Source organism: Saccopteryx leptura, chromosome 2 (genome assembly GCF_036850995.1).
Source record: "Saccopteryx leptura isolate mSacLep1 chromosome 2, mSacLep1_pri_phased_curated, whole genome shotgun sequence".
In the NCBI taxonomy this organism is placed as follows: Eukaryota; Metazoa; Chordata; class Mammalia; order Chiroptera; family Emballonuridae; genus Saccopteryx; species Saccopteryx leptura.
Genome location: NC_089504.1, coordinates 256852502 through 256874828, shown reverse-complemented (window position 1 = coordinate 256874828; position 22327 = coordinate 256852502). Strand labels below are relative to the sequence as shown.

The 22327-nt window shown below is 45.8% G+C and overlaps 1 protein-coding gene across 3 annotated transcripts in view; it reads right to left on the bottom strand.

The window, feature by feature from the left end:
• Positions 1-238: 238 nt before the first annotated feature.
• The window catches only part of PRRX1 (paired related homeobox 1), a 72546-nt gene continuing 50457 nt past the window's right edge, over positions 239-22327 (bottom strand). Inside the window, exons 2-5 of one of the 3 annotated variants that reach the window (XM_066371479.1) lie at positions 17669-17844; positions 12931-13112; positions 9031-9102; positions 239-1350 (exon numbers count right to left, since the gene is read on the bottom strand). In XM_066371479.1, coding sequence (XP_066227576.1) covers positions 9048-9102; positions 12931-13112; positions 17669-17844 — 413 coding nt within the window. In that variant the 3' untranslated portion in view covers positions 239-1350; positions 9031-9047. Of the gene's footprint in view, positions 3611-9030; positions 9103-12930; positions 13113-17668; positions 17845-22327 lie in introns of all 3 variants that reach the window. The other 2 variants (XM_066371478.1, XM_066371477.1) reach the window with 2 other exon arrangements.

Genomic DNA, 22327 nt, shown 5'->3' with positions numbered 1-22327 from the left:
CCACCATTTTCTTTGCTTTTGAGGAACAAGAGATTATTTTCCTTTTTTGGCAAATAATATCACATTCTGATAAAAAAAACCAACACCAGTTCTTTTGTTTATAAATCTCTCTCACCTTCACTCTTCTCTGAATGTAATTTTAGATTCTGGCATATCTGTTTTTTTGTTTGTTTTTGGTTTTGAAGTTCAAAGAGAAAAGAATCTGTAGACTCAACTTTGTATAACAAGAGACGACATGTGGCATCCTTCTTTCTTTTTATTGAAAAGGAATCATTTCTATTCTAGCGCAAACAATGTATATTTTACATCATAAAGCAAGATATAATTTACATATTACATTTTTATGAGATCTTTATACCCTAATGTCATTCCCTTTTTTATTCGGTCACCTCTTCTGGTTCCATTTAACCTGCCATGTACCCCACAAATCAGCATCTTACTTGGGAGGGACTGGGGACACACACGCAGACGGTCTGCACGTATCCATCTGTGTCTGCATAGCATGACAGTGAGGAACAGGGGTACACCTTTGAACTCTGTGGCCCCAGGACCTCACTGATGGCTGGCTCAGGAGCCAGAAGGCTACTCCTCCAAATCACATGTGAAACTTATACATATGTCAAGTCGATAATTAATGAACAACACTGAGTGCTTATACCACGGGTATACTTCTAGATCAAGTGCTTAGATAATAGATGCTTGTGGTATATATTCAACAATGCCAGTTCCTATGGCTGACCAGCACTGGTTCCCCCCTGGTATTCCCAGATATCACTTGCCCAGGCATTGGATAAAAAAAAATGCCCACGTTCACCTAGCATTTGGGTTATGGGATCAGGCTTTTCTATTCACCACTGAAAACGGAGGTCAAGGTAGAAACTTAAATGACTTTGTTTTTCATGACCCTCTGTCTCTTCACTCCCTCTTCGAAGGTCCCCTCCTGCCAGCACGATGTTTTCACGTGTGGTTTCCATTCCCTGCACTACAATCCCAGTCCTCTTGTAGCCGTTCTCCCCAGCCCCAAACTCCAAGTTCACCAATTCCTTGGGTTGCACTGATTTCACAAAGACTGTTTTAATCTGTTGGGACTCACTGTTCCTGTGAACCTCAATAATCCACAGCAGTTTATGAGACAAAAGAATTAGTCCAGGGACTCTTTGGAAAACAAGGAATGTGTGTGGTTTAGCCAGCCTATGTGAGCCACTCAGTAAGAAATGTTTGGAAAGTAGGTGAAAAGAACAGGGAATCAGTTGTTGAGAGCAAAATGCATCAGATGGGCTTCCTTCTTGTTATAGAAAAAAGGTACACAATCAACATTTGAAATACATTTTCAGATTGGTGGCCATTTGGCTGAAAAGAAAGAAAAAAGACCACCATTACTCAAGCTGGTATGCCAGGGCAAATAACAACTATGTGCTCAAAGTGCATCTTAAATCCCAAATTCCTTGCCTGTCACTCGGAAGTTGACAGATTTGACCAAAATCAATCTAAAGCTTTTTAACCTCTGGTCTCTAAAATGGTTAGAACCAAATTAATCAGGGTGAAAATATAAGTCGAAAATGTGTCTGTTCTGTGTATCTTAACTTATTCTTTGCTCAAATGATGTGATTTCCGAGAAGTTTGTAAATATAAACCTATTTCTCATTTCCAAATGCAAAGTTATGTGTTTACAGCAAGGCAGCATTTCCTTGCAAGAAAACAAAGCTTCCAGGTCCTATCTCCTTCCCTTAGCCTCGAATCGTGTCCAGTCCCCCCTTCCCCCCGGGGCTACAAAGCGCTGGGCACAGAGGGAGTACAGGACAGATGAAGGAGCCAGTGGATAGGGCCTCACAACACCCCTGTGAGGTAGGTAAGTATTGTTACACCCATTTTACAAAAAAGGTAAACTGAGGCACCGCCTGGTAATGTGGTGTGTGGTCAAGTCCACCTGACAAGTTATAAAAAACACAGCTGGAAACAAAGGGAAACAAAGAAAAGTCCATCCTGGCTCCCAGCCCTAGCCACTAAACTTTATTTCAAATCAGAAAACAAAAAGAGCCCATAATTGCCTTCTTTGAAATTTAAACAAACCTTTAAGTATTCCACTTAAACATGTGTCCTTCAGATTTCTGTCAAGTAGAAGAAGGGCAGATGGCCAAATGGCTTTTCCTCCCCTTGCTCAGTGTGACTCCCAGGGGAGGTCGAACATATCAGCATTCCACCCGAGCTCTCTCGGGCTCTCTGGCTCCAAACTCAAGGACATTCCTACAGCCTCACCCCGTCCCTAATTTATTTAAAGCCCCAACATGAAAGTGAGACCTGCTCCCCAGCCCTATCAGTGGCTCTGCGGCCTTAATGAGAATTTTGTGGAGAGCGAGAAAGGAGACAAGAGCCCCAGTAGAAAGTCTCATCGCTGGAGAGCGAAGGGCAGTGGTGATGGTGTGAAGTTTGCTTTTTGTTGTGTTGGAGAAAATGCAAACTCAAGCTTGCAAGGATATTTTATATATATATAATATATAAATATATACAGTATATATATAAGTGTGCATCTGACGACCCTTAAGGCACCAAAGAGATGGAGGCCATGCCTTTCACAACTCTGTCTTTATGTTCACAGAGAAATTGCTCTCCCTCGTTCAAATGAAAAATATTTCTTCTATCAAATAGCCCATGACAGCAAATCCTTCAAAAACAACACATGTCTTTAACTTAAGGTGGCTGATTGTTAGCATAGGAGTGGTGGTGACATTATCGAGAGCTTAGAGCTGAAATCTAGAGCTTAGGCCTAGAGCTTATTGCTTAGAATCAGCCAGTCCCACTGGATCGAACAGGCCCGTGGCTGGACGTTGTGCGCGATGGCTTCCTTCTCCCCAGGGGCTGACGGAAAGACCTTACCATGACGACAGAGATGGAGACAGGGAGAGAGAAATCAGTCTGCAACAGACTCGTTTTAGAAAGACTTTGGCTTTTCCAGGTTTCCTAGAGCTTCTCTACAGAGACCTGGGAGGAAGGAGTGGGTAAGGCACGGAGGGTTAAGCACACCAGGGGAGAAGATTCTAGGCGATTAGTCTGGATATATAAAATGGTTTCTCTGGCTGCTGTCGACTTTTTAAAAACCCGTCCAGTCATGGGGGTGGGTGGGCGGAACCCAGCTGGAGAAGCTCGGAGTATACGAAGCAAAGCGTGGGCAGAAGGAAAAAAACGACAAGAACACACCCAGAAACCAGTGCCGCTGGCCTCCCTGAGGGAGGAGGAGCATTTGGTAACTAACTTGCATTCGGCTCCTTGCCTGCTTTTCTCTGCCATGGTCCCAATATTTTAGTTCTGGCTTTTTTTGTTTTTGTTTTGTTTTTGGTTTGTCTGTTTTTATTATTATTGTTTTCCAGCAGATGAAGAAATGACAGAACAGGATATAGGTGTCTTATGGTTTTGTTTGGTTTTGGTATTTTTTTGATTTCTTCTTAGGCCTGTTTAATTATTTTTTTTTTTTCCTCAGTTGACTGTTGGCACCTGGTTCCTCTGTAAACTATATTCCTTGGCCTTCAGTCTCAGGTTGGCAATGCTGTTGGCCATGTTGATGCCCTGTGCAGGGCTATTGTTGGCACATGTGGCAGAGTAAGTAGCCATGGCACTGTAGGGACAAAGGAGAGAGCGGGGAGAACAACAGGCGTTAGTTTCAGGAAGCTGCAAGTCTGTGTCTCACACGGGTGTGACTCTCAGGACGGGGCACTGGCAGGGGCAGGCGGGTGGGCTGGGGTGAGCTCCGAGGTCCCTTGCAGCCCCAGGTCTCCGGTAGTCTGAGGCACTTGGAACAGGGTGGCCGTGTTCTGAAGGGCAGGGGAAAGCAGGGGAGAGTGGACCAAGGGTTGTGGGGGGGGGCATTCGCTGGGTCGGATATAGCGAGTCAGGATTTATTTCCGGGGAGAGAAAAGAAAGCTGCTTATGTTGAATAGCAGGTGTGCGGTCGGCTGACCAGTGAAAACTGTTTAATCCCTCTACCTCACTGGCCCGTGGGAGCCACGGGGAAGAGGAGGCCTACAGACAGGAGCGTTTTGCCTTCCTCGCTCTCGGAAGCTGGCTTCCATTCCAGCACATTCTAGATAATCGATGAATACCATATTAAATCGTGTACTTGGAGAATCAGTGGAACAGCCCAAGAAAACACGTCTGCCATTCTTAATCCCCCAGCCGATGGTACTGAGTGGTGCCAAATCAAGTGGTTCCACCCGAAAGTACTTGAGTAGCTCTGTGCAGTGCCTTTTGGGTCAGTTACTTTGGAAATGTTTAAATCTCCTAGAAAACAAGTAAGGGATTCAGTTTCAGGACTCCTGACCTGTCTCTCACTGTCCTAGTGCTGAGGAGAACCTGAAGCTTTGTTTTTCCTTGTCAGTGATTGTAATTAAGACCTAGGAAAATCTGTCATTTTGGGGGGGAAATTTATAATTGGTGGTTTGCTGTGACTTGCATCCATGAGCTTCTTTTAAAAGAAAAAGCAATGGTTTCTTAGACTTGGATGCAAATTATCCATTACTTTATGTAAACAGTTAAAAGGGAACTCACTTTAATTAAATGAAAATGTTTCTAGTTGTTTCTAAGATTAGCAAAATCCCTTTAAACTGAGATAGACTTATAAATGGAATGACGTGTGCTCTTCCACTGCCTGCATTCCAGTGCAATTTTGTCAGCCACAGAAGGAGTTTGTGGTTCTGGGGATCAAGTGACAGACCAGAAAAAGAGAAAACTAAAGCCACTATACAAATAGAGAGACTGTATCATTAATACTTATTTGGGACACCGCATCATCAAGACTCACAGTCAAGACCCACAATAGCCTATTATTTCAGCTCAATGGCTAGCAATTAACCTAGGAAAATTAGGTTAAAGAAATATAATTAGTCCCAGATCATTAGGTCTTTCCAGAAATACACATCCTTAATTTAAAATTCATATAGCACTGGTGTGTGCGCCCCTGTGTGTGTGTGTGTGGGTGTGTGTGTGTGGGGGTGTGTGAGATGGACGGCAGGAGGAAGAAGATCCAGAGAGCTATAAGAGATCCTCGTGGTCTCATGTTTCGTTTTTGCCCACTTCACTCCTCGTCTCGGGAGTGATGGTCTTGTCCGTCCCCACACAGTGGTTCTCCTGCGGCTCCCTGTGCTTCTCCTTTTAGCACTTACTTTACTTCCTGAACTGTGAACCCCACAGACCAGACCCCACAGCTGCCTGTCCACTGCTTTCTCCCCAGGTTAGTTCACATTTCATCTACCGCGTAGTTGGCATTCAAGAACATGTTCAGTGAATAGATAAATAACTGAAAAGTATCCAGACACAGGATGATTAAACTGATTCCAGCTCAATGTCAGCCTGCTATAATAATTTCTGAAAGTATTTTACTATTATGCTTGTATTCTTAGGAACTGGTCCTTCCTGTTAACTTTGCAATCTTAATAGAAATGTACAAAACCAGAAAGCACATGACAAAAGCGGGAGTTGGTGATCGCATTCCTCAAATCCATCACAGATACTTTTTAACAGTAAAAGAAAAAAAATGATCAAATATTTGTGCAGATGAGGCCGTCACGTCTACCACTGTCTACCAAAGACAGAGGCTAGGAAAGAGTCCCCAGGTGGGGTAGCTTTCAGTTAGGAGCGAGATGAAGGATCACAACAACCCATTAAAATGGAACAAGTTTCTCTTTATCTTTACCATGTACCAAGAAATTTCATGTATTTTCCAAACCTACATACATATAACCATTAATTCCTATATGAATTGCATGCTTCCATTCAAGAACCTGCCAGAAATAGATATGAATCCATAGATCCTCTGCTCAAGGAGTTTCTGGGATGCACTGAAATCCAAGATCTCAAAGAAATCAAAGATCTAAGTTGATGAGAAAAGAGACAGTTGGATTTGGGAAATGTGCTTAAGTTGTAGATCACAAAATCAACCACATCAGGCTCCCCCGGCCAGGTCTCTGTGAGAGAATGAACTCTGAAGGTGGTACATAGTATCATTTAATCACAGAGCAGAGAAGCTGGGATCATGGGTTATCTGGACTATTTGCCAAATACCGAGAATGAAACTGGGCAGCTTCCTGAAACAGAAAACTAAAACTTCTTGAGAGAGCACACTAAAATTGAAATCGCAACTACAGTTGCGATAGAACCACTTTTGCTTTAGTTTCTGCATAGTTTACGAACATCATCTGATACTGTAGTAGCCTGAAGACTGGATATAGTAATACAGGTCTTGGCAGTACTGAGACTCTCTCATTCATGCAGGCCAGATATGCATATCCCAGACGAGAGGACTGTTGATCAACCCTCCATCTCAGAACCAAACTAGTAGAAATTAGGGTTCTGGCTTGCACAGGAGAGTGGATTTGCACTGAGATGTTTTCCCTTATTAAATGGCAGCCTGTTATCAGAGTTGAGAACAGCGTCTGTCTGATTGTACTGTGGGCTGTTGTAAGGACACCCCTCTATTAGTGCGGCCTCAAGCTATTGGGGTCTGTGGATAAAAAGGCAGTTGATATTCATGAGTGAGTTTTGCAGTTTTCTAGGAACTTGGCAAGCGATAACATTTTCATTTGGTCAATGTTCAGGAAGGTTAGACACTTTCAAAAATTGGTCTAAATTATTGCAGTATCATATAGCCGTAAGAAATAAAATAGGAGAGCCAGTCTTAATTCAGAGCCTCTAAACAACCGTTTAGAATATCTAACTGTACAAGTAGAAACTACAGGGGGATTTTGTGCACATGCTGAAGAATTACGAGTCTGTTTTCCCCGATTACTTGGATATGGGTTTAGTTTCTCAACTTGAACTAACAGTGCCACGTAGGCAAGCAGGGAGCAGTCCTTTGAGGTGGGTGCCAGGGGCAAGCAAGACTTGTTACAGGTCAGAAAAGACAATTAGTTGAGTGGGTACTCCAAGAGCAGCTTAGTCATGCTTTAAAAACGGCATTACAAGTGAGACGGAGGGGACCCTCCTGCGCAAATGCAACAGGTGTTGGAGAGCCTTGAGTGGCTGCCAAACTGTTCACAACCACCTGTTTTCCATGTCATTAGTACTTCTAATACTCTGTGTTAGGCAAAGAAAGAGAACCCTGAAATTTTCTCTCACAAGACAGAAACCAACAAGCTGTTGTCAACGAAATTTATAGAACCATGCAAAACATGTAAAGTGACCACGCCTTCCTATAAAGGATTCAGCTTTCAAGGACAAAAAGATGAGATGGAAACTAAGTGATTTGTATAGATTAAGCACATGGTCATGCCCAGAGCCTACCAACCGAACCCAGAGGTCCCGCCCTTGGTCTTGCTGTATGAGTCAGAGGCAAGTGACCCTCGGACACGGAAGCCGACATGACCCCGGGACTGGGTTCATAGGGTTTGACTAAAGCAACATTTCTATTTCATTTTGAAGAGTGTCAGGTACTTTGTGCTAACGACCAAGGAACTGTGCCACTGAATAAAGTGCACTGAAGAATTAAAGATGAAACAGAAATGCTCATATCCCATCTGTCTACTCAGCACATCTCCACCGAGACGGGCACAGAGCAGACACATGGAAGGGAGCCTGAAATTTTCCATCTCCTTATTTGGAGATGCCCGACAGATGGAGCTCAGCCATACTCAGCAGCCTGCTAAGCGCCAGCAGGGGCAGAGTTCTGTTTTCACTGGGGACAAATCATTTTTGATGATTGCAACCTTCCCTGAAAGGTTGTCATGAGGAAGAACGTGTTGCAGTGGCTGTCAAATCCTGAGGAAGTATGGAAGATAGTACATATATACATGATCTGATTTTAAAGCTGGGACACTTGTGGGCACCTGGCCCTCTGCTTCCTGAGCACCCACAGTGTCAGTCCACGAGTCACAAAACGGCCGAGGACAGTGGGGGGAACAGTAATACCTGACTCAGTTTTCAACTTGAGCTTTGTTTTTCTCTTTGGCCCTTTTGGTCAGCTGATGACAAGCTGTTGAGAATTCCACCCCAAAGACAGATCTGTTAGCCCGAGACATCTGTGTGCTTTCTGAGATCCTTGGGTTTCCCAGCTCAGGATTGTTCCAAGGGTTATAGAGTTGGAGTTGTGCACGACTCTGTGACATGTGGAAGTTACAGCCTGTCTCCTAGGTTTGCTCATTTGTCAGTGCAAGAACAATGGGGAGGTGCACACTTCATGTAAAAAAAACATTCAGTATGAGTTTTTCTAGGGAAACTTACTCTTAGAGAGGGACCCCATGAGTCCTTTTGGAAGTGATCTGTTGTGATTTAAATACTCATTTCTAACTTCTGTTTTTAAAATTCAGAAGTTGATATTTTTTTACAAATGTATATTCAGCTCTTAAAGTGGACACACTTGAACCCTATTTCATCAGTAAGCCTTTAGTTTGCGCCACGTGTTCAGGGATTCTTCCGCCATTTTTAACTTGTTTTTTACAGATGTGTTATATCTGAAGCTTTGCAGCCTTCCATTGTCTCAGTGACTTTTGTACTTCCTTTCCGTAATACACATTGCTTACCTAACAGTTCCAAATGCCCCAAGGAGAGAGGTAACAGGAAAACTGTAACTAGCTCAGTCTTAGATACATGGTTTCACAAGAGATAGGCAGTCCAGCTGGCCTGGGAAGCAACAGGTGCCAGGACAGGAACCTAGTTCTTCTGACCTCTGCCCCACAACTCACAGTCACCTAATGCCTCACTCTCCCAAGTCTGTCCCAGGTGTCAACAGCATGGCATCACATGAGCGCACATTAGATGCTCTCGGTTTAGTTGTGTTACGACACGGGAGCCAGGTCTGCGTTGTAACACAGCCCCTGGCGATCCACCAATACAGTGACTTTTGAGGAGCCCTGTTCTAGGCTGTCTGACTTCCCTGCACTTTACAGACACCTTTTCTTGCAGGGGTGGTTGGTTTCCAGTGGTATTCCCCACTGAAGGATTTCCCTGAGTTCACTTCTAGGACTGCAGTCCCTGCTTGCTTAACCACTTGTTTCCCACGTAAACCCTACCCCCAGCATCCACCCTCTTCCCCCTTGGACAAGTTACCTTTTCAGTGTCTTCCGTTAGAATCCGTTATGAAGTCCCTCGTGTAAACAACATCTTGGGAGGGACGAGGATCTATTTTTGAAAGTGTGAAAGGGAGAAATGAGCCAAATGCGTTCAGCAGATGTCAGGCAGCACCGTGACCACGATCAGAGGAGGGGTGGAGGAGGAGGAGGTTAGAGGAAGGGACTGTGGACAAGGCTAGCTGGCCTCCCACAGTCAGTCCCTTGACTTGTCTTTAGTTCCCTTGGAAGCCCAGCCCTCCCTCTGGAAATGGTCCTCCAGACCAGTCCTGCAGAGCTGGGCCATTCTCTGTCTGTCGCAGGGAAGGGTGTCTCTGGGGACAGGCTTCTAGCCAACTTCATCTGAAATAACAGTGCAAAGTCCAGGACTTAGTTAATTAGGCCGCCCACAAGGCCAGGCGCACCACCAGACAGTGAGTGAGTCTTTATAACTCTGGTGCGGGTGTGCGTTTGCACCTAAGGAAAACAGTTCTGAGCTGAACTGTGGGCATATGTGCCAAAAGCCAGCTCTCTTCAGCCGGCTGAGGGTAGATAAAGAAGAGACCTGCCAGGACAGCAGGGTCTGTCCCCGCTGTGTTAGGGAATGCTCTGCTCCTTCTGGTTACTCAGTTGCCTGCCTGACATCATCACCTCTGACATGCTCACGGGAATGAACGAGGTCATGGCATGCTAAAAATAGCGTGAATCATATGTCCCAGTTTGCCAGGGACAATCCCAGTCTACTGCCTGTTGCTCTACTGTTATTATTAATAGCACTCCCCCTTTCACTCTCAAAAGTGTCCCAGTTTGGACAATAAATTATCCAGCCACCACATTAGATATAAAAGACACTCAGAAAAAAAAATTGTGTTGGCTACTTCCCATATCCCATAATCCTAACCATATGCACACAATTGCTATGAGTCTTGCTTTTGTCCTCTCTTCTCCAGGAGAGAGCGGTGGAAGTCAGCAGACTGTCCTGTCTGACAAAACTGTCCACTCACTGCCCTGGATTGTATGACCAAGCCACATCAGTCGTCCCAAGGGGATGGCCACACACCTCAGAAGGTGGACCTCAGCTGGGGGCATGTATCACTGACCTGAGACAGACACTGAATCAAAAGGGTGGTTTGACATAGTTTCCCACTCTTCTCCTTTTTACTATTTTCAATATAATGTCAGGTTTAATTTAAACAAAAATAGGGCCACGTGTCCTAACACATTAGACAGAAACAGGGATCTTGAGCAATGGGTCTAATTCTGCTTGCTGAAGGCTTAAACTTGGGCGAGTGTTTGGTCTCTTCTTTGGAACCAGAGCAAGGACAGAGAGCTACCACACAGGAGTGTTCCAAGGATTAACCAAGAGAAATGCCTTTTAATGAACATCACATGTGAGATAACTAACTTGACATAGTAGTACCAACAGAAATAGCAAGTTGATTTCCCGTAACACGGAAGGCCTAGCGTTGCCTTTGATTTCATCACTTGTTTCTCTTGTATAGTTTTTTAGCAAGACTTATGTTTCCTACCAAACTGCAAATGTGAAATCATAAAGTATTTTGGGTCTAAACATAGCAGAAGAGTCTCCAAGTAACAGAATAGCTTTTTTTTTTTTTTTTTTTTGCCACTTTTAGAAATTAATCAAAATAGAAACACTTCAGTCAATATTGGGTCAAAAACATTATTATTGATTAAATTACTGCTTTAAACCATCATTTTTCTACTTATATCTGAAGATTAACTTATTCTTCATACAGAATATGAACAGATTCTATGAATTTTTAACGAATTATTTTTTTACAAACTCTGTATCTAAGAGAAATAATATAAGAGTATACCGTGAAATGAGTAAAAAGTACTAGGTTATATAAGTTTAAGTGAAAATAGCTGAATACAAAATAATATGTACACTAAGTCTACACTATATAAAAAATTGAACTCTAATTGCAAAAGTAAACAAACTAGTTATGTCAAAGTGGTGGAATTATGAGTATATATTTTTAAAAATGTATCTAATATTTCTACATACTCTTTCAAATTAAAATAGAACATTTTCCCCAAAGGCACACATAAATTGCATGTTAATAATTTCAGCTAAATGCCCATATACATAATTTATATGATGCTGACACCAGGGCTTGAAGTTCTGCTGAGGTCCAGGTAATTTAACCCAATATAAATTCAGGAAGGATTTCATCCCCACTCGTGCAGTGGACTTCCCTCAGCCTCTCACTGGTGAAGACCACTTGACAGTCATCTAGATTGTGGAGAGGTGGTATGAAAAGTTCCTACGTGGGACCCAGGCAGAAAAGGGAGCAAGACTTCCTGGTTGCGACCAAATTCCAACCAGACACCTTGAAACATCAAGTTTGGAACCACATCCATTTCCCAAACCATTTAGTGAGTCTATGAGTTATCAATATTTATCAGGGAAACAAAGCAGTCTTCTATGTATTTAAAATATTAAAGAGTAAGTGACTTCACAACGGTCTCCAAAATGTGTCCTTAGTCAATTCTGTGGGAAAGGAGTCTAAATTTTAAACGGGACACAAAGATATGACTGATCTTTTGAAATCAGCAAGGTGTACCTTTTCTGAGAGCAAGAAGGATTTCCAGTTTCCAATGCAGGGGGTCTTTATGTACTAAGGCCAAACTAACTCAGGCTGATTTCATAGTGGGGGGCTTTAAAAGAGATTTCCAAATGCATTTATGGTGTTTCTCTCAAGGACCCGATTTGGAACAGAAAGAACATTTTGGTGAGGCCCTTTGCTTTGATGAGAGCAATCAGCTTTTGAAAACTATCTGTGAATTTAACAAATAATAGCATTTTGCATCAGGAGTTCAGCTTTAACTGGGGCATGATCTCCTATAACTAATTTCAAACATCTCCTTAAACCATTACTTAACTTTAACAATAAAAAGGTAACCAAAGCATAATGAATGAATTTGTAAACACTCCTTTCTCCACTGCAGTCAGCCAGAGGTAACCTTGGTTTCTAAGCATGCCCAGGTTAGGGTCAAGGAAAGCACGTAGGCTGATTGCAATGCCTTAGACTCCTGTGTCTTATCTTCCTCTGGCATTAACCTATAGTCCTAGAGAGCATAATTGAAATAGTACTCTGTTATTTGCTTCTTTAAAAATATTCACCTTTTTAATATAAAATTTTAGTGTAAATTATACATTGTTTTTATACTTAAAAAACCCACACAAATAAACTGACCCCCCAAAGAACTACAGATAAGTATAGATAAGAATTAGCAATAGAAAAGGAAGGCATTTTGGATCATAAGACATCCCCACCTACTGTGGCCATGAAATTGATCAAAATAATCTTTGTTTCTTTCCTTCTCTGTCTGTGCCTTCCTTCCTTCCTTCCTTCCTTCCTTCCTTCCTTCCTTCCTTCCTTCCTTCCTTCCTTCCTTCCTTCCTTCCTTCCTTCCTTCCTTCCTTTAATTCAAGATCAATTTTACTGTGAAATTTGCCCTTGGTACTACACTTAGAGCCTTATAAATTCAATTCCCACTTGAGCAGAGTAAAATGAATCTATTTCAGATATGGAAATGGAGTAAAGTTTTGTTCCAGAATGGTTGCAAGAGGGACTCTGAGCATAGCTTAGTGATCTTTTCTTTTGAATGCTTCCCCATCTTTGAAACCTTTGCAAGAGTTCCTGAGTCCAAGAGGAGATTGCTGATGGCCTGCCCCTCTCTCTTCTGCCCCAAACCCTGGTCCTGGGGCAACTATCAATCTCCTGGGAAAATCTGGGGAAGTCAGCAAGTTGAATGTCTCTGAAGAGGGTAACCCAGTAAGAAATGTCAGACAAGCTGCACAAGCAGCTTTGAACGTGACCGAGCGCTGAGAAACGTGTGGAAGTGGAGCAAGGGGAGTGGGCCGGTCATTCACCTGTACGGGGAGGCCGTCCCCCAGGAGAAGTAATCGGTGGGCCTTGGAGCAGGACGAGGTACGATGGGCTGCTCCACGGCAGTCACGTCTCCTGAGTAGGATTTGAGGAGGGAAGCGTTTTTATTGGCCAGCATGGCTCTCTCATTCCTGCGGAATTTGGCTCTTCGGTTCTGAAACCACACCTGGAAGGTTGTTGGGAGGAGAAGAGAGAAGGGTGTGGGGGGGGAGGGAAGAAGAAGCGGTTACACCACTGACGCCGTGGTTGGTTTTACTGGACAGTGCCTTCCTAAGGATGGTGCAGAGTGGGTCTGGAATCCTCCCGAGAACAACAGAAATATGCTGCCATCCTCCCCTGATGGGCCACGTCAGAGAACTCGTAAGGGTGAAAATCTTACAACAGCACGTGAAGTGCTTCAGGCATCAAGCTCTATATGACTGACCCATGAGATGGCAAAACATGTGGTATAGTCCCTGGTTTAATTACACTCAAGAGAGAGAGAAGGAAATTCTCATTAGACAGCTGCCACAGAGACAGTGACATTTTCTTTTAAGTTCCTTCTTAATGTGAAAACTCCTTATTTGCGTTCATAATACTTATTGGCTACTGAAAGAAAATCCTTCGTATTTCCCAGAGTGGACCCCGCGACAAAGCTTTAAGAAGGAACCGGTTTATTTGGGGAATGCAGGACACAGCGGCTGGCGAGGGAAGACGTAGCAGAGAAGAGCAGACACTGGAGAGTGTGTTCAGTGCCATGGGACAGTAGTGACCAACACGGGACACGTACTCCCACCAAGGAGCAGGAGAGCTGAGGTTGGCGCACTGGCTCCTGTCGTCATTGGTTATTAATGTTCTGGTCCTTCTCGTAGGCTGAACACGGGCAGGGCAGCTCCCTGACTTCCAGAGAGAAGCTTGTGGGGCGGACGTGAAGATACCGCAGGTTGGAAGTTGAATGGAGTACATTCAATTGTAGGGTTGGAGGGATATGGGTGGTGCTGGCAGCATCGTAATCAACCTATCGTTTACTAAGTGCTCCGGGGCTGGGGACTTACATAAGTACATTGCATGCCTCATTTCTAGTTCTCATGACAATTCCATGTATTTGGCTTTATTATCTCTATTTTAGAGATGAGGGAACAGGTTCAATGAGATTAAGCAGTTTGTTGAAATTCACACAGATAACAAATGGCTGAGTTTTTGAGTTCAAGGACATCTGGCTCATGATCCTACAACTCTCTAGATGGTCAAGAAATTTTATTCATTCATTTACTCATTCAAGAAATCATTATGGAGTGCCTTCTGTGTTGCAGGCTCTGTGCTTAATGCTGGGGACAGAGAGATGAGACTTAATGCTCTGCCTGTAAGCAGCTCAGAGTCTATTAGAAGAAGACAGACATGTAAATTTGAAATACTGTGAAAGAAGGATTTCAGATGCAGTTATAGAAATGCATGACAAGTGTGGGAGAAAGAAATCCTATGGTGTGGAGTGGGACATTTGCACAACCCTAGCGAGTGACATTCACAGAAAATAACCCAGGGGCTGGTGCCGCGTGGAGGGCCTGGGTGGGAGTCAGTGAAAGCAGACTCTGGACACGTTTCCTGGCTTCGCAGACTCCCAGCTTTTGAATGTGCCCTTCACATTGCTAACAGAGTTATTTTAAATGCAAATGTAATTGTACTAGTGCCCTGCTAAGAATCCTCTACTGGTTCCTCACAGAATCGAATCAAAACATCACAGAACTGAGACTGTTCAGGAATGAGCTCTGTGGCCACCAGTTCAGGCATGACTGCATGATTGGACCTCGTGCACCTGGCTCTCTGTCTTTCCAACTCCAACCCCGGGCTCAAGTCTATTGACGTCTTTGGTTAGTTCCCACTTCCACCTGTTCACACCGAATGCTCCTCTGCCTGTGCCATTCTTCCCCTTCATCCAGGTGTCAAAAGACATGCCTTTCAAGATTCAACTTCAACATCTCCTCCTCTGTGAAATGTCATAGAAAAAACATGACTTTAAAGTCTAACAGAATTGGGTAAAAATATTGGCTATAAGACTTTAAAGAGGTCCTGACCGGTTGGCTCAGTGGTAGAGCGTTGGCCCAGCATGTGAATGTCCTGGGTTCAATTCCCAGCCAGCACACACAAGAGAAGCACCCATCTGCTTCTCCACTCCTCTGCCTCTCGCTTCTCTGACTCTCTCTGTGTGTCTCTCTGTCTCTCACTCTCTTTTCTCCTCCCCTCCTGTAGCCATGGCCCGATACGAGCAAGTTGGCCCTGTGCACTGAGGATGGCTTCATAGTCTTTACCTCAAGAGCTAAAAAAAATGACTCTGGTTGCAACAGAGCAGCAGCCCCAGATGGGCAGAGCATTGCCCCCTAGTGGGCTTGCAGGTATGTCTCTCTGCCTCCTCTCCTCTCACTAAAAAAAAAAAAAAAAAAAAAAGACTTTGAAGTATATATTTAATTTCTCTGATCTTTTTTTCTCTCAATCAATCCTTCCTCTGGTCTGTCACTTATTATTTTTTTTAAATCACTAATTCTTGAATATTTCTTTAGTGTGGGAATTATCTTACTATATCATAACAATATGATAAACACATTTGTCTTGTCTGCAGCCGGTCTGTGACATCCCTAAGGGAATCACAGTGTCTTAGCCATCCCGGAAATCCAAAAACAGTTCCAAGAACATAATAGGTGCTTGATAAATGAGAGGGGAAAGTAGAGGAAGAAGATGAATTGATAAGATATGGCTTCCGTCCAAGAGAACTTCACAGTCTAGCTGGGGACGTTGGCCCACATACAACTCAATATAGTACCTGTCATGTTGTGATAAATGCTGTACATGTAAAGAAGACCAGAGTTGGGAAGGCGCAACTCAGACGGGAAAGGGTGAGGCTTTGTGGGGGAAGAATGAATCGTGGTGAGAGAGCCCTGGTGTGCTCGCATGGGAAGCATTCATGGCTCAGGAAGCCTTCGCAGAACAGCGGGGTGAGAAAGGAGGTGGGCACAATGGTTTCAACACAGAAGGCATTTAACTGTGGTTAGGAGGGTGCAGAGATAGCTCCCAACCCCAAAACTGTCCTTTCACATCGATTTTCTTTTTTCATTTCCAGCTTGTCTTGGCCAGGTTTTCTTATTTAGAATTCAGATCACCCCAGTAAAAGTGGTACCTTCAGATACTATGGGTTATTAGTCTAAAGTTATTCGTTAGACCCCTGTGGGCCAAGCCAGGGGCATAGATACTAAGGAAGGGGAGGAGGCTGAAGGAGGGAAGGGAGTTAAGCGCAGGAACAGCGTGTTTGGAGAGCTGTGGTAAGTGTCGTGGAGGAGCCGGATGTGGGAAGGCCAGCCTCAGGGTCCCGCTTTGGGTGGGAGGGTGGAGAGACACGCATGGAGCTTTGTCCCCGTGACCACGCTCACCTGATCAGGGGTCCCTGGGAAGTCGTGTGCATACCTCCTCCTAACCTATCCCTGGGGCCACCGCGGCGCCCAGCCAACTTGCCCCTTTCATCATCGACATTCTTTTTTTCTTGGAGAGCACTTCTAGGTGACATCCCTGTTTCCCACAGGGACAGTTGCGTGTTTTCTCTTCAGTCTGAGGGACCTCCGGGACCCTCTCCCTCAACTCTGCAGATGTTTCCCACCATGCCCCCTGCTCCTGGCACAAACAGAGCACCCCCTCAAGGGCCTTGGGGTCACTCGAGTTCCCGGCGGGCTGGAGGGTTATTATTTGCAGAAAGAAATCCTTCCGGCCTGACTGAACGCAGATGTACAAACAGTAATTTCTCCAGGAAGACAAGACAGATTTGGCCAGTCCCCTGATCAGAATGGCAGCCCGCCCCGGGCCACGTGGAAGGTAATAAGACAGGGACTTTCAGCAGAGATGGCAAAGTGCTACTTGGAAAAGCATTTAGTTAGGAGACACTCATTTATCCAAAGTCTACTGTAGTGCTTAGAAGCACGGTGCTCAAATCTTGGTTCAGCTACTTCCTCGCTGTGTGACATTGGGCAAAACCCTTTCACCACTCTGTGCCTGTTTTCTCACCTATATGAAGCAGAATACTAACCATGCCATTGAATTGGGGTGAGGACAAAGCAGCTTTGCTTAGGTAAAAAAATCTCAGATAATAAGGACTCAAGTGGTATGAGTTATGTGATCATCCTAACACTAATCATAGGTTGTGTTCTCCTTGTAGTGGGTGTGTCATGGCACTAAAGTTAGAATTGTCCTCTCTTCGCCTGTCAGTCTGTATGCCGTTACCCTGCTTTCGTCCACAGAAACTCAGAATCCTGCACTTAAATGTGCTCTTCACGCAGGTTCCTAAAGCAAGGTCTTAGTGTGCGTTTCCCACTCCCACCCATGCCCGTGATTGTGTGCATTCATAACACGTTTCTTGAAGGTTCGTATAGTCCCACAATCTGGGCAGGAAAACTGCGGTGGTGGTAAGAGGGTTCAAATCTCAGTCCACCTTAAAGCTCAAATTGAAATCTAGGGGATGCAGAGGCAAGCGCTGAGCTGGACTGGATTTATATCATGAATCCGGAAGGGTGCAAAACGAGGAGGAGGGACCCGACCCCACCGGAAGGCATCCGATTTGATTCCTAATAAGAATGCTATGCTGCCTAAAGGAACACACCCGAGACTGGTCCTGCCCTCCTGTCGCACCAGCCGCGGTCCGGCCCCCCAGCTCTGCTGTTAAGCAGTCTTCTGGGACGCGCTCCGGGAGTGGAAGGCTGTGCTTACCTGCACTCGGGCCTCAGTGAGGTTCACTCGGCGGGCGAGGTCTTCTCGCACGAAGGCGTCGGGGTAGTGGGTCCGTTCGAAGACGCGCTCCAGGGCCTGCAGCTGGCTGCTGTTGAAGGTGGTCCGGTTCCTCCGCTGCTTCCTCTTTTTTTTCTCCTCCGAGTTCAGCTGGTCGTCTAGAAGAGAAGACAGCAGTAAGGAGCTAAAGCCACGCTGAGGAGGTCATCCCCACTTCCCCTTCTTGGCTGTGCATCTATCTACAGTGTGGTCGTGTTTCCTTGGCTCACATCTTTGCAAGTGTGCTATAGCCAAACGCCACTTTCAGTGTGTGAACGTGGGGGGAGGTGCCCATAAGGTCCTGTGCCAGGGACCCCAGCAGTTTTGGGACCAGACCTGAGCTGTCCAAGGGACATTTCTCACATGCTCTGTGAAGCCCGTGCTGTCAAAGAGGCTAAAGGAAAATGTTACTGCTGCCCGTGTTCTTGGGACTTCTCTAGAATCGGGGAATAAAGAGTAGGTTGTTTTGGACATTACATGTCTCAGATAATATGTTCATTTGTACAGTTTCCTAACCAAGGAGAACAACCAGTCCTTGGTTCCATCTTCTCAACTACCCACCTAAACACAAACGCAGAGCCCTAGAGGAAAAGCCATCTTCAAACTGATTGGAGGGCATTCTGTTTGACCATGCATCCTCCCGGACAAGTCAGCAGTTCCTAACTGCGTGTTCTCCGGGCTCCGTGCCATTGCCGAGGCCTCAGCCTAGACCAGGGCTGGTGCTTGCAGCACCCTCCACCCAAGCTGACAGTGACCTGGGACTCACCCTGTCACCCATGAGGACTCAGAAACGGGGGACAGCACTGAGAGGCCTCTGACATAGTTCCGTTCCAAAGTGGAGTTCTAAGGCCTGAGCACTTTACTGTCCTTAGGAGAATCGTGACCCCACGTTTTTGCCCGTCCAGTTCCTCGCTGGTTTTCTCTGTGTTCCCCCGGAAGTACCCTGGCGAGCCGATCCCCCAGGCTCCTGATCGGCAAACTGTGGCTCGCGAGCCACACGCTGCTCTTTGGCCCCTTGAGTGTGGCTCTTCCACAAAATGCCATATGCAGGCATTACCTCGATAAGGAATGTACCTACCTAAGTAGTTTAAGTTTAAAAATTTTGACTCTCAAAAGAAATTTCAATTGTTGTACTGTTGATATTTGGCTCTGTTGACTAATGAGTTTGCCGACCACTGCCCCCGGGCAGTCCCTGGTGGTCAAGAGTCCTGTGCTCCTGGCCTGCCGCCCCGCTCAGCCCAGGAGCGATGGCTGTGTGCAGCGGGTGGAACGCCGGCTGTGCTAACCCCCCGCCGAGCCGTCACCCCCAGGCCCACGCCACGCGAAGCCCGAGCAGCGGAGACGTCCAGGGCGAGCTGCTGAGGCCTCAGTCACGTGCGCCTGGTGGACTGGACAGACACTCCCAGCAGCTCCCTCTCCCAGAGAGAACACGGGGGCCGGAGCACGGAGAGGAAGCCGAGCGCAGCTCCCTGCTCCACACTCCACAGGAGTGACTCTCACTGTTTTCCCAACACGTCAGGCCCTGATCCTCCCCGACTGGCAACGCAGCACACTCAGGGAAACCGCCAGCACCATTCCCGATGGCCCAGTAAAAGTGACGCCTGCCTGGGCTCTAATGCTATCCGTCTTCCAGACTGAGGGGATAACCTAGACCTGCGTGTCATTCACTGTGTAGCTTACATCTGGGGGCTCCCGCTCAAGAGTCCCGTGCCCGACAACTGAGGCTCCTGAGTCGTGTGGATCAGAGCCCTCTTCCCCCTGGGGCTGCCTCACCAGGGTTGCCTTCAGAGCTTAGGACAGATGCAGCCTGTTTCTTAAAGCATCTGGATATAGTAAGTGCTTGTTGAGTTTGTTCCCAGGGAAAATGGGAAACTTTTCTTGTCTTTAAATGCTCTTTCTATGGGGGGAAAACACCTGTGTGATCTCAGCCACACTCCTCCAGCTCGGGAGCCCCTGACAGTCATTCCCTCGGCTTCGTGGTCGGTCATGGCCCACCACCTCTCTGGCTTTGTTGGCCCTCGACCAGGGGCTTGGCTTTGAATGGCCTTCTATGACACACTCAGTAACAGGGTTAGATGGGCAGCATCTTGAGAATGGAGCTAATTTAATTATCATGATTTCTGGGCTCTCTCAAGGCTGGAGAAGTCCAGCCCACATACTTGAGTACACCATTTACTAGCAACATTTGTGTACAACACTATGAACATGAGCACGCAAGCACCGAGGATCAGACACCTCTGTGCATTGCATGTCTTTGTATTCTTCCTACTTGCATAGTTGGACTCATTCCTGGTGTTCCCACTCTCCTTCCCAGATTTCTTTGCCTACCGGTCTATATGTCTTGTCCTTCCAGCCTCTCTAGGTGGTCCAGGCCTTTATAGCACCAGCACAACCTGCATTGGATATTCCTGCTAAAATGAAGTCTGCAAAAAATCCCTAGCTTCCATACCTACCCCAGTTAGGCAGACTGTAGGCTATTGTTTGTAATCATAGAAAGGGAATCCCTTATTAAACCAATGCCATGGTTGGTTTGCTTTCTCTGGAATAACCGCAAAGTCTCAGTGCTAGGCGCTGTTGTGGAAACCTGCTTCTTCATGGGCTGCCGCACCGTGACCACGAACTAGCGCACTCTGTGTTTTGTCCTTAGTTCTACGACCTGCCACAGAATCCCTCAGTGGTACTCTGACATCTTCCCACTGTTCACTCAGATCCCACAGACTGTCCACCATCAACCATCAGCTCCCCTGACATGGGGGTTGTAGTTTCTGACGGAGACTAAATAGCTATGATGACCTGAGACCATTCCATCAAAACTCTCCCAGCAAAGGTTCTTGTTGTTTTTAACAAATGAAAACACCAGTCCGATCGTACAGAAGGCGAGAAAAGACGCACGAGTGACAGGGGTCCAGGGAGTCTGGGTCTGGCAAATGTCCTTCCAAGTGTGAGTCTAATAGAAAGAGACAGTGAGGGGGCAACAGCAACAGCTGGAGCAGCCGCCCTGGGCTCGCTTGTCTTTGCTCAATGTGGCACAAAGTGGGAGTCCCGGTTTCCCCACAAACACACAAGCTCAGGGCCCCGCGCAGTGTCTGCCGCAGTACGAGAGGGGACACAGACACTGCAGAGGCTTAAGAATGGGGCGTTAGTGCTCAGCTCATTGGACCCTAGACCAATGAGGGAGAGGAAGCAGAGAATTGTTATCACTGCCAGAAGACCAGCTTTCTGGTGACAACAGCGACAGTGAAGGTTGACTTTGAAACATGCTATTTGAGGATGCTGATGTCCAAGGGGACAGTGGTAACCAAGCTCCTTCTTGGGAATTCTGAGGTGGGTAGGGTCCATGGAGCTGCGGGACAGCAACATGGGACATGGATGCATTTTTTTTAAACCAAAATCCTAATGTTTCAAATCCAAGGTGTTTTATGGATTTGTGGATGACGATGCATGTTATCAATGGTCGTGAATTGCAAGTACAAAGTTATCAATGAGCTTTCTAATAAAGACAAGCAAAGTATCTTTATTAAGCAGGTGGAATCACGAATCATAAAATATTGGCACCAAATGAAACCAGAAAAATTGTCTAATTCAAACCCTGTTGTTTGACAGACGAGGTGAAGGAGACCTAGAAGAATAAAGTGACTTGCCCCAAATGACAATTGACAATACCGGATCGGTCGGGTAGAGCTGGGACTCCAAATGCCCTGCCGGCCTGCAGAGCAGGTGATGATGTACGTGCCGTGTGCGAGAGGACCAGTGGAGCAGGAGGCGGAACGAGAAAGTGCTACCTTGGGAGAACTGTGTGGGAACGGCAGGGCTGTCTGGCCCAGTTATACAAAGGGGGTCTAAGAAAGCGGGTCCACGTGAGTCACATGTTGTTATTCCTACCAGAGGAGCCATTAGAGAAATGTAGCCATCCTCATCTAGAAGAGCTACTTTGACCCAGATGCTCTTGACTTTTCCGTGTCACTGTCCTCTGCAAGCCCTTGCTTCATCAATTAAACATGCACATGCACAGGCTCATTTCAGCACGCTGGTCCACCCTCGTCCTGTCCCCAAACCCATACATATGGCGCTTCCTCTCATTTCAGGACCCAGTTCTAAATCTGTCTCCCATGACGCATCTCAAATCTTACCTCCTCTATACAGCTTTGCTGATAACTCCATTCTCTAAATTCATATATGTATAGAATCAAATACTTGGGCTAAAATTATGGTTCAGTTCTTTCCGTGTAAAATGTTTTGGCACCTCGATGCCATCAGGTATTCCTGTGGAAGAGGGGGAGGCTCTCTAGCTAATGTTAAATGGCAATAAGATGTGGAGAATTAAGATTGTATGGTGGTATAGAAGCAGTCCCAGGAAATTAGAACCTCGCCAACTCATCTGAGTCATATCTGAAGTCCATTTATTCTATTTAGCAGTGCACAGCAAAGAATAAGGCCAACACTGTCTTTCGTCGGTGGGTAATTTTACGGGGGGGGGGGGGTGACCTTTTACTTGGCCTCTTTTTCAAACAGGTGAGGCATCAGATCTAGAGATGGGTCCTCCATCTTTACGCCTTTCTAGAACAGCAGTCCTCCGTCGTGGGCTGACTGAAGCAAATGGGA